This window comes from Apodemus sylvaticus, chromosome 7, assembly GCF_947179515.1.
Source record: "Apodemus sylvaticus chromosome 7, mApoSyl1.1, whole genome shotgun sequence".
NCBI classification, from domain to species: Eukaryota; Metazoa; Chordata; class Mammalia; order Rodentia; family Muridae; genus Apodemus; species Apodemus sylvaticus.
Genome location: NC_067478.1, coordinates 89,238,191 through 89,255,063, shown reverse-complemented (window position 1 = coordinate 89,255,063; position 16,873 = coordinate 89,238,191). Strand labels below are relative to the sequence as shown.

The following is a 16,873-nucleotide window of genomic DNA, read 5'->3' as shown; positions in this document are numbered from 1 at the left end:
TAAGTATCACAGTCTACATGTGACTGATTTTCTGATACATGCTTTGAGAATCAGGGTCAAGACTTTTCTCACTTGAAGTTCCAGATAACCCAAAATAACCATTTGAAGAACATTGCCTTTCCCTACCACCCTGAGCATCAATGTGCTGCATGCACCATTGTATAGCATTGTTCCTCGGTGTGCTCGGATTTGCTGTTTGTCTGTCCTCTTGCAAATGCTAGCTCCTTAGTGGGATTCGATGTGTAGGTTTGGGTCTCTTCCCTTTTTTGCTTTTAATTTCTCTAAGATTATCTTGATCATTCATGCCTTCTGTTCCATTTTAGTGTGGTGTGCATGTTAAGATCTATATTTCCATGTGTGCAGAACACACTGAAAAGCTTTTGTAATACTTCAAATCTATACAACTGCTTTAATAGAATTTGGATCTTTAAATATTAAATCTCCTCCATCAATTAATACACCACAACCCTCTGTTTCATTGGCAAACTTTTACATTGATCTCAAAAGTACTTTGCCATAGTGTTAGTCATCTTTACTTATGCTAACATCCTGGTCGTCATCAGCATTATTGGCATTTTATTCAAGATGAGTTTCATGTGGGTTGCTAGTGCACTGTGAAATGTTGTGCTTCCATGTCCATAATTTACCAAATGATCCTGGCAATGAAAACTGATCCCAGAATCATCAGTCTATATGTTTAATAGATGAATTCTATTTTATGTTGAAGTGTCATGAATATAGATGACTTAACACATGAGAAGTATACTTTCAGAGCACACAGACATGCACTACAACAGATTGCTAAGTAAATCACTGCTTGTACATCCATTGATTTTTCATTCAACTCCAGCAATTTTCATGTCCATTTTTTTACTACTCAAAATAATCTTGCAATAAATTAGAATATTGATTTTCAGACACTGATGTAAATATAGATGCTATCATAAAATTTTGCCAAACAATTACACATGATACACTTCTGGCATATTTGAATTTATACATGCATATTTGATTATGACATATGCACATGCACACACGTGTGTGTGCACACATATACACACACACAGTCCTTGAAGTAGAATTTCTGGGTCCTAAGAACTGCATATGATTGGTTTAATTTATATCCTTAGTTTGTTAACTAAGGATTTGGGCTTTTTTTTCTTTCTTTTTTTTATTCGATATATTTTTTATTTACATTTCAAATGATTTTCCCTTTTTTAGCTCCCCACTCCCTAAAAGTCCCATAAGCCCCCTTCCCTCCCCCTGTTCTCCCACCCACCCCTTCCCACTTCCCTGATCTGGTTTTGCCCTATACTGCTGCACTGAGTAACTAAGGATTTCTTAACAAGACTTGACATCTTCACTCCCTCCATATGTTGTTATAACCAACTTTTTCATTTTAGGGTTCTGGTGGGTATAGAACATCTTCTAATCATGTCATTCAAATTCTCACTATCCAAATAAAAATACAACTAGGAATTTTCCATTGTTTTTGTTAGGTGATGTTATGCATGGCATTCTTTTTCTTTCACAGATAATTTCTCTTCTTGTTCATCATTACTGTTTGTTACATAGCAATTTAAACGGGAAAATACAAGCTTTGGAATGAGAAATATTATTCACAGTACCCATATCTGACAAACAGTTGAGATAAAAACTAGGCTATGTCCACGAATCAATAAAAACTGTCCTTTAAATGGAAGATTATGCAAAGATGTATGTTAATAATTCACAACAGAATGAAGCCAACAGTTTCACGAAGCTGTTTGCATTCATTGGTAGCTGGTGTAGTGCAAAATTTCTGGGGTCTGGGGAGATATCATATAACACTGTTGAAAGGCACTTAGATGATGTGCCTGCTGCATAATCACAAAGGCCCAGGTGGAAAACAACAGAGGAAGTCACCCTACCTCAGCCACTAGATTCTACAGTACAGCATGTGTGTGCGTGCACTTGCCTAGAAGACATACACATATGCCTCATGTACATTTATGAGGAAGAGAGACAGATGTAAACAAAGACACAGTTCCAAAGTATTAAATTATGTCTTACTTGCTACACTGTTACTTTTATTGTTAGGGAAGGTGTAACTGTTTCTTTTGTTTGATTTTAATCACATCATTCCCTTAACTTTATACTAGCAACCTGATTTATATTCTTATGCCCCTTCCTCTATGTTCATATACTATCTGAACTACCTTTTTTGCCTTGAGAAAATGGTAAAAGGTTAACCACACTTCTGCCCTTGCTTTCTCCATCAACTAAATTTATCTCAGGTAAGCATTCAGAATTAAATAAGGTGGCTATGGTTTTGTTTTCTCTACTGCCATTTAATATCTCATGCTGACATAAAGTTTTGATTTATTTAGCTATCCTCACTTGTATTTCCACTTTTTTCCAATATAAACCACATACCAGTACAGACAGTTAGTGAACAAACTTCTACACTAATGCTTCCTACAAATAGAATATATTCCTAAAATGCAGTTACTATACCTCACTGTCTATATGTCCAAATTCATAGGAAAAAGTTGTCTTGTTTGCTTACAGAAAGAGAGATTAAAATGCATAAAGCCTAACAACAGGAATAAATAAATCCACTTCAAAAATCTGTGATATTTTAAATCACAAATTCTTTTGTTACTGTCAGAAAATGACATTCATTCTTTATTTCCTTTTTTTAAACATTGATAATAATTATTGTTGTACCTGTGTGTGTGGTAGTGGGGTGAGTCACATGCCTGCTTCGTACAACTTTGTGAAATTGGTTCTCTCTAGTTACCTGCAAACTGTTTCTAGGAAATCAACATTAGGCCTGGGCATCTTTCCACACAGACATATCCAACCATCCTGCAATCCTATTCACTTAACTAGGTCACTCTACTTTCAGTAGAGACTCTCCTACCTTCTGAGTCCCAGTCTTCCTTGCTCTTTCTTCATGCTCTCTTCCCTTTCTTCACTCCTTCTTAGAACAAGTTTTATCCTGCCCTATTTTTTCTTCTATTTCAAAATGTAAGAAGATAATATAGTGTCCCTTTAGAAGAAGTTCCCCCTCCTTCTGTCCATATATCCACCCATGTAGAAAATCAAATTATAGGACATCTAGAGTTAGCAACCTAACAATAATAATTTAATTTCCTAAATAGATAAAACATCTGCCCTAAATGTATACTTACACAAGAATATTAGACTAGCAATGTTTCCTACAAAGGAAAGGTGATGCAGCTGAGGTCCTAAGTCCCTTCCACCTTACTCTTTCTATGCAAAATGATTTATTATCAAAGATAAATTGTATTTATCCTTCCCATCATTGGGAGGTTATAGAAATAATATCCATGCAATAGGGAAAAGACAGATGAACACAAACCAAAGTACATGGTATGACTCCTTAGTTGTAGAATAATTTATTCAAAACAGGCAAAGAATTATGTGTTATTTCACAAATATGTTCCTTAACATGTGGAGTAACGATGTATCTAATAATTAAACTGTCTTAAACATCAGAGAAGGCATGTTTTAGCAAGTGTTTGCAATCTATAGTTTGGCAACCCTGGTTCAGAACTACAAGTTTCTCTATGCCTAGAGCTGAATGAATTCATTCCTTCTTCTATATAGACTTCAATAGGATTAATTCACCCAATTGTATGACATCAATTTTTGTAGATACCCCTACTTTCTATAATTCCATCTCTTCAAGAGTAATATTATATGTGTTTTAAGTCACCTCTCCCAAGGCCCTTACAATCCACCTGTTTTCATTATGGATAACCAAACACCACTCTGATTCAGGTGGTATGACGTACTCTAATACAAGGCCCTAGTAATCTACTCCAAGCAAAATTTGAATGGTGCATTTAAAATAATTAACATATGATATTCATTTAATACCTTTAACTTTAAAGTTATTTCCATTGTTACGCAGACCTTCATGGGATAAATGAACAATTCAACATTATCTGAGGTTTCAAGGTGAGAAAACTAAAACCCAGAGAAAGGGAGGAGGGCTCTCAATGCATTACCAAGTACTTCTTATCAGGATCCTGTGCTACAGGGACATTACTAGCAATTAAGCAAAATTCCAAAGGGTCTGCTACTAATAAAGCCCAGTGAAGTTTATTTACACTTAGGAAGTTAATTGCCCCCCCCCAGTGGAAAGTGCAGAGGTGATCCCAGCACCCCCTTAATTCCTACCCCACTGAGACTGCTTAGTAGAAAGCAAGACTCCAGAGTCTAAAACCAAGGGACCCTCAGCCAGCAGCATCACAAAGGCTATAAGGGTGAGGCGGGAAGAGCATAGTTTCACAAACAAGCAGCACTACGCATAAAGCTGCAGAAATGTGTCTCCTTACGGAGCAGCACCAGGCAAGAGGAAGCTGGAAGGAACAGCGAACAGTGGCCTCTTTGCCGATTGTCATCTGAGCAGAGTTCATCAGCAGAATCCAAGAGGGAGGAAGAGGTAAACTAAGGGGAATCCTTCTGAAATGCAACTTTATTAAATGTTACAGGTTTGGGAAACAGAGTAGACAGCTGAGACCTAAATCATAACCCTTTTGTGGGAGAAACTTTGAGCATTATTTACCAAAAGTCAATCTTACCACAGTGTGTTCTGATCCAGATTGTCTTCATAGACAGCCTTACCTAGAACAGAAAATGCAGGGTATGCTAAACAATGATGACAAGGTTACATGGGCCCTGGTACCTCCAGTCATGAATGTTCTTGAGCATTGCACGGACTCCAATGCCCCAGTGCTGGATACTGTATTGTGCAGACTAGCACTGAGAACTGCCATGTCTGTGGCAGTAGAGAAGGTTGAAAGGGTAACAACGACTGATAAAATCAATAAAATGCTGTAGTAAAAGTTCTGTGTTCTCATATTCTTAAAAGAAAAAGTAAGATAAGTACTATCTTCAGCGCATGGATGTCTATAGCTGAAACCATAGAAAGAAAAACTATGGATAAGGAGATTCGTTCATTAGCTTTAATGCCGAGATGTTCCCTGCAAGCATATAGAATCTCAGCCAAAGGGGATGGGGGAGTGGTAGGGAACAAAATAGTGATTCAGAAAAGACGGGGAAGAAGAATGGGAAGATAAAAAGAAAAAGAGGAGAAAGGGAGAGAGGGAGGGAGGGAAAGGAAGGCAGGGGGAACCTTTTTATGCCTGTTTAAGAATAATGCAGAATATATGTCCCATGTCTAGAGACTTCACAAGAACATTGAGCCTTTGCTTCTGCTGTCTTCTGCCAGATGTGATTATCAAGGACATGCAAAGCGGCAACCAGACCTCTGTGTCTCACTTCATCCTGGTGGGCCTGCACCACCCACCCCAGCTCGGGGTACCACTCTTCCTAGCATTCCTTGTCATCTACCTCCTCACTGTCTCTGGCAATGGGCTCATCATCCTCACCATCTTGGTGGACATCCGACTCCACCGACCCATGTACTGGTTCCTATGTCACCTCTCCTTCTTAGACCTGACCATCTCTTCTGCTATTGTCCCAAAGATGCTATCTGGCTTTCTCTTAGATAGCAAAATTATCTCCTTTGGGGGCTGTGTGATTCAGCTCTTTTCTTTCCATTTCCTGGGTTGTACTGAATGCTTTCTTTACACACTCATGGCTTATGACCGATTCCTGGCCATCTGCAAGCCTTTACACTATGCGACCATCATGACCCGCAGCGTCTGTAACTATCTTGCTTTGGGTACCTGGATTGGAGGGACCATCCACTCACTGTTCCAAACAAGTTTCATATTCAGGCTGCCTTTCTGTGGGCCAAACCGAGTGGACTACTTCTTCTGTGACATCCCTGCCGTCCTCCGTCTCGTCTGCGCAGACACCACCATCAATGAGTTGGTCACCTTCGTAGACATTGGCTTCCTGGCTCTCACCTGCTTTATGCTCATCCTCACTTCCTATGGCTACATCGTGGCTGCCATTCTGCGAATCCGGTCTGCGGATGGGCGCCGCAATGCCTTCTCTACCTGTGCTGCCCACCTCACCGTGGTCATCGTTTACTATGTGCCCTGTACCTTCATTTACCTTCGGCCCGGCTCACAGGAACCTCTGGATGGGGTGGTAGCCGTCTTCTACACAGTCATTACTCCCTTGCTTAACCCTATCATCTATACACTACGAAACAAAGAGATGAAGGCAGCTTTGCGGAGGCTGGGAGGCCTCAGGGAGGCGCAGCCATGTTGATTTCACCCAGCACAGGTTTTCCATACACGCAAGCACAAGGAAGAGTTAAGACAAAAAAGAAAGAAAGAAAAGGGATTAGTATGGAAAGGAAAGGACACCTTTTAGAAGAAGTGGGAACCTGAGAAGTTCTAAATTGTAACCTACTGGTACTCCTTCTTGTCCATATAATCCTTCATCACTGTGGAAAATCAATCAAAAATCCCACTGGGCAAAGGAAGGATCTGTGAGGAAGATTCTAAGTACAACAGCTGCATAAAAGCTATTTCTCTGGGCCACAATCTATGTGTGTATTTTAATCCATAAGTCCTGCGTCGCCACAAATGCCCAGCATGTAAACTGTCAGATTTAACCCTGACCAGCGAACCTTGTTGTAAGTATTATTGTCATGTTTATACAACGAGAGAGGAACTGAAATTCAAAGAAGTAAGGTAACACTCACAACTCTCTTCTCTCTACATTTCGTTTTAACAAAAAAACCACCATTGTACTGGAGGTACATTGTACTGGAACATGGAGGGGAAATATCACTTCAGTATGAAGGACCTATTGCTTGTGTGCTGCCCAATGCCCTGAGTAGGTTCAGGTGAACTTTCACAAGACTCCACTTTGATATAATTTAGGTCGCTGCATCAAGAAAAAGGTTCCTTGCCATACACCTAGAGAAGATCATTCTAAGCTTCCATGGATGCAAGTAAGACAGATTGTCTGATATGGTGACTACATGATTGGGCTGCCACATTTCTGCATTGCAGAGATGTAGAGTATGCATGGGAACAGAGTTATCAGGGATATGTAACTGATTGACAGAAAATATTCAGTGACCTGAAGCTCATCCTAGTGCCAGCACCTAAGAGGAGGTCTTTCATTGACAGGAACCCCTGAGCACTGGAAATACTTACTCTGGTTTTCAGAATGTACCTGATCACAGACTGTCGAAGACTGTCTTTGTATTCTCCAAACTCAATTCCAATTGTGATTTTTTTTAAACCTAGGATGATGGATGAGGGAAGATTACTAATAAGAAATGTGTATTGTCTGGAGTTCCCTTCCAGAATTAAATTTCAAGCTCTGTATGAATGAATATGATTCAACTCAGCACTAATATATTCAGTATGTCTCTAAATCAGTGGCATTATGGATTAGTCTAAATGAGTTTCTAATCTTCAGACCAGAAATATATTTATATATAAGTCAAAAGATAAAATATATGACCAAAATAGTTAAGAAATTATTGATACAATTCATCATATACTAATATTGCTTAGGAACTGAAGAGAAGACCACTAAGCTTGAACTATAAAAATAGCTTCTTGAGAAAATATGGTAATGTGTAGCTGGAATGTATTTTAAGACCAAGTTAATTGAAGAAGTACAGACATTTTTCATATGATGGGAAGAATTCTCTGCAGAATATTAACATGAAGAGAAAGGAGAAGGAGGAAGAAGAGGAAGAATGCTCTAGGGAAATAAACTCTCTGGGGGAACAGCCCAATATATTAGTTATTATATATAAATATATATAATGTATATCCATGTATATTATATATTATATTGGTTATTATATTATAACCTTTCGGGTTAATATACACAACCACAAAGCTACAGGCAACCATCACACTCCAAAGTCAAAATGGAGCCAGAGCATAAGTAATAATCCCCATGGACCAAACCAGGCTACTGCAAACACAAAAAGTCACGTCTCGTCAAAGCCAATGACAAACACATCCTACAACATTATGAACAAACATCTTAATTCATAATGTCATGCACGTAATGAAAATTCTATGCAAACTCATCATTTTATGAAAAAAGTACCACATAAAATCCCAAGAAACAAGTTTATTCTCTATTCACTGTTAGGAGGTACCTTCCTCACACTATTCACCAGAAAGAACTATCTTACCCAGGTATGAATTTTTAACTTTCACCTCTTGAGAGGATACTCATGTAAAATCTGGTAAATAATAAAATCTAAAAAAAAAAAAAAAAGTAAAAGTAGTGTAAGTCTCTATAACTATTTCAAGACTAACAAGTGAAAATTAAGTACTTAAACACTACTTATAATTTCAATAATTATGTTCTGGCCTCTTTTGATCCTTCATCTTCATAATGCTAAACACATGTATGTATTAACATATGTATATGTACGTACATCCAGATTTTATAGGTTTCTTAGTATCATACGTCCTTATATAAATTTTTTTAAATATGCTTAAAATACAAAAGGGTTGTTCTACCAGTTTTTTCTGTTTATTATTTCTGTTTCATCACATTTATGCAGGTTAATTTCAGAATGTTTTATAAAACAGTAAGCAAACAAAAGTACCTCAGTCATCTTACTGGAGCTCACTTTGTTTTCAGAACTTTTTGTCTAAAGGGTGCTTTTCACATTTTATCCACTGAGTGTTTGATCATGAAGATGTCTATTCTTTTTTTTTATTCTCTTTATTAGATATTTGCTTTATTTGCATTTCAAATGGTATCCCCTTTCCTTGTTACCCCTCTGAAAAACCTCTATCCAATCCTTCCTCCCCCTGCTTATCAACCCTCCACCCCTTTCCTGGCCTGGTATCCCACTACACTGGGGCATCGAGCCTTCATAGGACCAATGGCCTCTCCTCTCATTGATATTTGAAATGACCATCCTCAACTACATATGTAGCTGGAGTCATGGGTCTGTCCAGCCTAAACTTCCCTCTCCTCTTTGGTTGGTGGTTTAGTCACTGGGAGCTCTGGGGGTACTGGATGATACATATTATTGTTCCTCCTCTGGGACTGCAAACTTCTTCAGCTACTTGGGTCCTTTCTCTAGCTGCTCCATTGGGAAACCTATGCTCAGTCTATTAGTTGGTTTTGAGCCATGAGTATTTTGATCCACCTTCTAAGAAGGATCAAAGTATCTACACTTTTGTCTTCCTTCTTCTTGAGCTTCATGTGGTCTGTGAGTTGTATCTTAGGTATTCCAAGGTTTTCGCTAATATCCACTTATCAGAGAGTGTATATCATGTGTATTCTTTTGTGATTGGGTTACCTCACTCAGGATGATATTTTCTATCTAGTTCCATCAATTTGCCTAAGAATTTCATGAATTCATTGCTTTTAATAGCTGAGTAGTACTCCATTGGGTAACTGTACCACATTTTCTGTATCCATTCCTCTGTTGAGGGACATCTGGGTCCTTTTCAGCTTCTGGCTATTATAAATAAGGCTGCTATGTTCATGGTGTCTATTGTGTGTGTCAAGTTTTTCTCACACTTCATCAAGATCTCTTAGCCACAGGCAATATGCTATTTTTTATCACAAGCAGATGGCATGGTCAACAAAAGTTGTTTGTTTCTATCTGCTCAGAGCATTTCTGTAATAATTGGATATGGTTGTTGAAACTCTGATAATCATTATTTCTAAATTCCCAACAGGACACATTCTCCTAGAGATTCATTTTCAGTAAAATAAACTTTAACAAGATGATCTTCAATGACCCCATATGTTGAGATTCAAGTTTCCTGTAACTATTCTAGTCCCACGCTCCCCATAAAAAGTTCTAATCAAAACTCTCAAAACTGGGTGGGGGGTGGAGGGTGGGAATGTCCTTGGGAAAATGGGGCTAAGAAAAAAAAAGATTGAATTCTTCAGCCAGACATTGTCACATCCACTACTTCTATCCTTTATGATGTAGGCAGTTAAACACATCAGATATGATTTGCTTTTCTTAAGGTTTATTTCTATTTGCATTTGTTAAGTATTTTACTCTATTTCATTTGTTTCAAAGAAATGATTGTGAGATTTTAAGCATTCAGATTTAAACTATTATAGAAAAGCTATCCAAGTACATGAGCCAGTCCATATTTGAGTAAATTTTTCCATTCAGTAATAATATTCTCACATTGGAAGGATCACAGAAAAATTAATAGAATAATTGATTGAAAAAACTCAAGTTTGATCTTACAAAATACACTTCTTGGTGTTGTGATACTAGGGACTCTTCTAGACAGATTTTTCTTTACATGTTTAAAATGTGGAATTGATTATCTAGTTAATGCACATACATATAAACTCTTAAAATTATTATTTCTAGTCAAAGATGATTAAAATGTAAATGTGTGAATTTACATGCAGTTCCAAATAACTAACCAGGCTACTTGGCTTACACAGAGCTTACATATTACATACTCTCCCTCTGTCCAAGCACCATGCCTGTTCATGGACCATGGAGATGATGAACTATAACCCAATCATTACATAAGAAACCATATCAAGTATGTTTTATAAGTTTATTTGAGATAATATATCCTCATGTTATATGTGCACTTTGCTAGTTTTTTGAAAACATTCACCAGAGTGCAACCATCCCTTCCATGAATTTTAAGACTTCTCTACAATTGTGTTCCATCTTGGTCAATCTATGTTTACCCACAGCTCTAGGAATTTAATAATCTGTTTTGTATTTCACAAATCTGTAATGATCACTGCCCCTTACACAAGCACATGCATGTGCATGTACACACACAAACACACACACACACACACACACACACAAATTTTGTGCCTGATTCTCTTTCACTTTACATGCTTTTTAGGTTCATCCATATTATGGCATATATAGTGACAATTCTGGAATTTCAGTTTCTTTAAAAAACACAGAAATATTATAAGAATGAACTTTCATTTTAATCCCCAGGGGTGGAGATATGGGGCTGCTTCAGACTGCCCACAGCAGCTGATTATGACTTGCCACGTGCTCTAGCAGAGGCATGGTTTTACCACCTGCAGATAATTTCTACAATTGTGTAATATTTGGAATTCTGAGAACTTTTCAGAGAGTATATAAATGTTAGAAACTCAAGAGGTGGGGTTAATGGTTGTTGATTGTTGGTGAGGTAGGAGCTTAGTTGCAATTTGTCAGTGATCTACCTCAGAGAATATACAAAAGGAAAGAAATTTGATTCATGGATATCTCTATCTCTCTCTCCCTCTCTCCCTCCCCCCTCCCTCCTTCTCTCTCTCTTTCTCTCTCTCTCTCTCTCTCTCTCTCTCTCTCTCTCTCTCTCTCTCTTTCTCTCTCTCTCTCTCTCTCCTTCATTCATCTTTCTCTCCTATATACTAATAAGGGTTGAAACCAGGGGATAAAGTATGGGGAAAAGAAGAATAACAAAGAATAACAAAGTAGCAAAGATCAGCTACAACATGTCATTATTATATCATTATTTTTATAACTGTGTTGTATTCTGTAACACACACATTTGGCATGTTTTATTTATTTGCTTATCAGAATGTTTTTCTATATTTTGTTGACTCTAGATAATTTGTTTTCATTTATCTGCTTATTTTTATATTTATTTTTAACATGTTAAAATAAAGTATAATAAGATAAAGCAAAAAAAAAACCCATAATGCTGCAGTAGGACAAGGATACCCAAGAGAAAGAAAAGATCCCCAAGAGCCAGCACAAAGATTAGAGACCCGCTCAATCACATACTGAGGAGTCCTATAAAAACACTAAGCTGAATGCTATAATATATACACAAAGGACCTGGTGCAGGGCCCTGAAGACCCCGTGCTTAATGTTTTATGGAAAGTGTACAAAGGTGATGAAGGAGATACTAAGCTGAAAATCATAGTATATACACACGGAAGACCTGGTACAGACTTGTGCTTCTTGATTCAGTCTTTGTGCATTCCTATGAGCCTTGTTTGGATGGTTCAAAGGTCCTAGTTCTCCTGGTGTCTTCCCTCAACTTTGGCTTTTATATTTTTCCACTCCTGCTTCCCCTGGGTTTCCTGAGATAGAAAAGGAGTGATTTGATAGAAAAACTCCACTTAGACTCCCTCTCCACATGATATCTGGCTGTAGATGCCAGCATCTGCTCCTATCTGATGTCAAAGGAAGCTTTTCTGATGATGACAAAATAAGACTATAATCTATGATTATAGCAGAATGTAGCTCAGAGTCATTTTTTAAATTTAATTGTTTTTTTTAACTGACAGAACTGAAAACAATGTTTAACGCTTATAGGAGACACAAGTTCAAGGTGATAAAATTAGACAACATGCATTGTTGGCTAATTAATCAATATAATATGTTATATTAAAAGATGTAAGGAAAGAATAATATAAGCATTTTCACAAATACTCAAAATGTCTGGTAAAATCTAACACTCATCTGTAAGTTTTCAGATTTATTTCCTTTATTTGTGTGTGTGTGTGTGTGTGTGTGTGTGTGTGTGTGTGTGTGTGTGTGTAGGTTGTTTGTATGTATGTTTACACAGTTGCACGTGTGTAGGTACATGTAGAAGAGTGAAGCTGAAGTTGCAGATGGTTGTGAGAAGCCAAACTTAGGTGCTGGAAGTCAAACTCTGGTTCTCTGGCAGAGCATTAGGAACTATTAACTGCTGACACATCTTTCTAGCCGCCCCCCCCCCCGCAAGACTTTAAAAAGCATATTAAACTAAAATGAAGAACACTATCAGTGCTGAGCTTCAAAACGCATCTTAAAACCTTTACACTTAAGGCTATATGATACTATGTCTGATAGAACACCTAATGATGATGGGATAGAATAGAAATTCAAGATATAGCTGGAAGCACTTAAGGAACTTTAATGTATGGTTATCTTCACTGGGGTAAAACTAAATTCATCTTATTTTGTTTCATTTTTATTGACTTCTTAATAAGTAGGTCTAGTAAAAGACTTTATTTGGTTTATTTGATTTAATATTTCACTTTAAAAATGTTTTAAAGTAGAAAATATTGTGTTTTATTATCATCTTGAGCAATGATTTTCCTCATATGTCTGAGTTCTTTTTTATGCCATTAAGCAAATTTTTCTAGATTCCTCCATTTTCTTCTAAAGAGGTGCTTGAGTATTATTCGTATCTAATAAAATCCCTCTGTTTACAAGGCACAATTCAATGAATGCTAGTAAATCAACACATTATCAAGCTATTGCCACAATTGAATTTTAAAATATTTCTATCACTGGAGAAAAACACTTAGCATCCCTTATACTAATGACCTCATTTTAGGCATCCACGTGCCTGCTTTCTTTTATTACAAACTGATTATTTCAGGAATCATGGTACATAGGATTTATTTCTGGATATATTTAAGATACTCCAATAATTTTATGTTCTGTTAATATTTAGTTATGAGACATGTTGTGTCTATTCATTCACCACTTGATGTGCAACAAACTTGTTTGTAGGATTTGACTGTTACAAATAACTACCATGAACATTTTCCGAAAAGAGTTTGCAGGGACATAGGTTTCATTTAACCTGTAAAGATTCCTAAGATAAAAAAAATTGACTTAAGTAGATTAAATCATTTTTAACTAAGAAAGAGCCAGGCCATTTTACATATCTGGTTGTCCATATCACAATCCCAGTGTGTGTGTGTGTGTGTGTGTGTGTGTGTGTGTGTGTGTTTCAATTTCTTACGATCTAACATGCTTGTTACACTTTAAGTTTTTTAAATATTATTACATTCATTTCTTTTCATGTTTTGTGTATAAGTACGGGGGCCAAGGTGCACCTGTGCCATGGTACATGTTTGAAGGTTAGAGGACAACTTAAGCAAGAGTTGGCCTCACTTTCCATCTTATAGTTCCTGGCAATCAAATTCAAGTTGTCAGATTAGCCAGCAGGCAGCTTTTCTCTTTGGATCATCTTGGTGGCCCTTGTTCTTATTTTATTTAGACTCATTCCAGTGATTGTAGAACAACAAAATCTAAATTCCCATTTGAAACATTGGTCATAGTTACCCAAAACTTGCAAATAAAACTGAAATCCAGGAGCCTATCCAACATTGGTGTCGGAGCTACCATGAAATAGAGATCACTTTTCTGAGCTTGGCCAAGGAGAGGCTTTATGGTTTTTTTATCAGAAACAGAAGAACAATGATCAAGTCTTAGCTGAATATGCGATATAAAGAATTTAAAGTCCTATGTTACAAGCTTCCCTCACCCTAAAAATTGAACAATTATGATAATAACCATATTTTAAACTCAAGGAAAGGAAAGATTCAGAGAAATCAACTGTCACCATTTGTTTCAATCAGCTGGTAAGTTGTCAACTGGGGACTTCAAACTGAAGTTCTTAAAAATCCCCAAACTGTGGTTCCTAATTTCAATGGTTCTATTTCCAAAATGTTGGGGAGAAATTAGAAAAGGGATAAGACTCTTTCCCTGTGTTCCACATAAAGAAACATGATGCTAACACTGATGAATCAAACCACCCAAAACAAAGCATTGTGGGGAATTCTTATTTTCCATTAGGTTTCAGGAATTTTAAATCAGTATGAAGAAAAACATGTATCAATGGATCTCTGGGAAATTAAAGTTTAATATTAATCATGCAGATTAGATTAATGGTGAAAGTGTTCTGCTCATGTTTAAAAGGAAAATGCCATGATTATAATAGAGATTACAGCAGAGAAAAAAATAAGTTAAGTGAAACACACATCTGAGTGAAAGGGCTATAGAAGATAACTCTCTGACCTGAAAGACACACCAGTACTTTTGAATGTCACCAAAAAATGCACCAACACTAAAGGTTCACAGGCAAGTTATTTTCAGAAAGCAAAGAAAAACAGTATGTAATTGTTGTATTACTATAAAGTAAGAGATAGTACAAAGGATTTCACTCCAGAATAAACACTGGGGGAAATATGTGGGAAATGAAGACACTGTAGTTAAGTCAGGAAGACAGACTTTCACATAATGCATGATCTAATGTACAAAATTCATATCAAAGAAAACTCTGAAATTTCAGTTCTGAACTAGTAGAAAGGAATACCAAGAAAGATATGGGAAAACAAACTCCCAAAAGTATAAGAAAATTGTTGAGGGAAGAATGTAAACTATACTCAACAAATAGTTGGGGCAATTATACTGTCTGTTCCTGGGGGTGGGGGGTTGCATTGTTATACTCTTGAGGCTTGTGGGTAGTTTAAATCCCAAGATGTCCCTCTGGTGAGAAATGGGTGGGAGGATCTATTCCTGGCTGATGAAATAGCACTCTAGTTCCAAGCAAGTCCAGAGATCGATACAATTCCCAGGTGGTAGAGAGCAATTAAGCATGTAGCTGGGTGCTTGTAAAGCACAGTAGAGGAAGTTAGGAGGCAGGAGCATGGCCGTTTTGACATATATGCCAAAATCGATTTCTCAATGACACCAGAATCTGTGCTGTGTGTACATAATTAATTTAGGAACCACATTTCTACAGACAATCTTTACAATCCATTATGCATCCAAGACTTCAGGTCATGCCTTCAAAACTTCATTTTTGAAAGAAAGTGTGATGTGAAAACACAAGTATAAAAGGAAGTTGAATTGAACCTATTAATCTTTTTAGCCTGTGAGACAAGGTCCAGATGGGATGCACCAAACAATAAATACACTTGAAGGAAGAGGACAGCTCTTTATTCTCCTACAGTCAGCTTTACTGAGCAGGGGATTATTTATAAGATGGTTGAGAAGATGCAGTACCTTAACCAGTCTATGGTGAGCCACTTCTTCCTGGAGGGTCTGATGTACACGGCTGAGCACCCTGGCCTCTTCTTCCTCCTCTTTCTCCTCATCTACAGCATCACAGTAAGTGGCAATCTCCTCATCCTCCTTACTGTGGGCTCTGACCCTCATCTCCGCTCCCCCATGTACCACTTCCTGGGCCACCTCTCCTTCCTTGATGCATGTCTGTCTACAGTAACAGTGCCCAAGGTCATGGCAGGCCTGCTGACTTTGGATGGGAAAGTCATCTCCTTCCAGGCCTGTGCTCTACAACTTTATTGCTTCCACTTCCTGGCCAGCACTGAGTGCTTTTTATACACAGTCATGGCCTATGACCGTTACCTGGCTATCTGCCAGCCCCTGCACTACCCAGTGGTCATGAACAAGCGGGTGTGTGCAGGGCTGGCTGGGAGCACATGGGCCATAGGTGCTATGCACTCTGCAATGCACACTTCCCTAACCTTCCGCCTGCTGTACTGTGGGCCTCGGCATATTGCCTACTTCTTCTGTGACATCCCTCCAGTACTGAAGCTGGCCTGCGCAGACACCACCATCAACCAGCTTGTCATGCTTGCAAACATTGGTGTGGTGGCTGCAGGCTGTCTCATCCTCATCATCATCTCCTATGTGTTCATTGTGGCTGCGGTGCTGCGCATCCGCACAGCAGAGGGGCGGCAGAGAGCCTTCTCCACTTGCACTGCGCACCTCACAGTGGTGCTCCTGTACTACATGCCCCCAGTCTGCATCTACCTACAGCCCAGCTCCACGGGCACAGGGGCAGGAGCTCCAGCAGTCTTCTACACAATAGTCACTCCAATGCTCAATCCCTTCATCTACACACTAAGAAACAAGGAAGTCAAGCGGGCTCTGAGAAGGTTGCTCTGTAGCTCCCGAGAGTCTCCATCAAGCAGCCCAGCCCCCTAACCTGAACCTGTGTCTGTTTCTTCCCTGCCAGGATGACAACCAATCAGGTCCTACTTTAAGGAGCAAAGTACTGAGTGTCAACTGGGCCACTTGTTCTTCTCTTTTGTCTGCCTCTGTATATGCATAACGAATTATTCATCCATAAAATGCAGACTAGAGAGGTGATTTTTCATGTATATTCAACACTTAAGCTCAGGGGTATGAAAAATACTGTCCAAATACTTATATGTTTTAGTACTTTTTGTC

At 38.1% G+C, this 16,873-nt stretch overlaps 2 protein-coding genes across 2 annotated transcripts; both read left to right on the top strand.

Moving 5' to 3' along the window:
- The first annotated feature begins 1,410 nt into the window (after positions 1-1,410).
- On the top strand, positions 1,411-6,198 carry LOC127689944 (olfactory receptor 10G6). Its single transcript, XM_052189516.1, has 2 exons — positions 1,411-1,436; positions 5,220-6,198. The coding sequence occupies exon 2, from the start codon at positions 5,263-5,265 to the stop codon at positions 6,196-6,198; it is 936 nt and encodes a 311-aa protein (XP_052045476.1). The 5' UTR covers positions 1,411-1,436; positions 5,220-5,262.
- Positions 6,199-15,661: 9,463 nt separating this feature from the next.
- Positions 15,662-16,627, top strand: LOC127689943 (olfactory receptor 10S1-like). Its single transcript, XM_052189515.1, has one exon. It carries the CDS (start codon positions 15,662-15,664, stop codon positions 16,625-16,627), a length of 966 nt encoding a protein of 321 aa, XP_052045475.1.
- Positions 16,628-16,873: the final 246 nt, after the last annotated feature.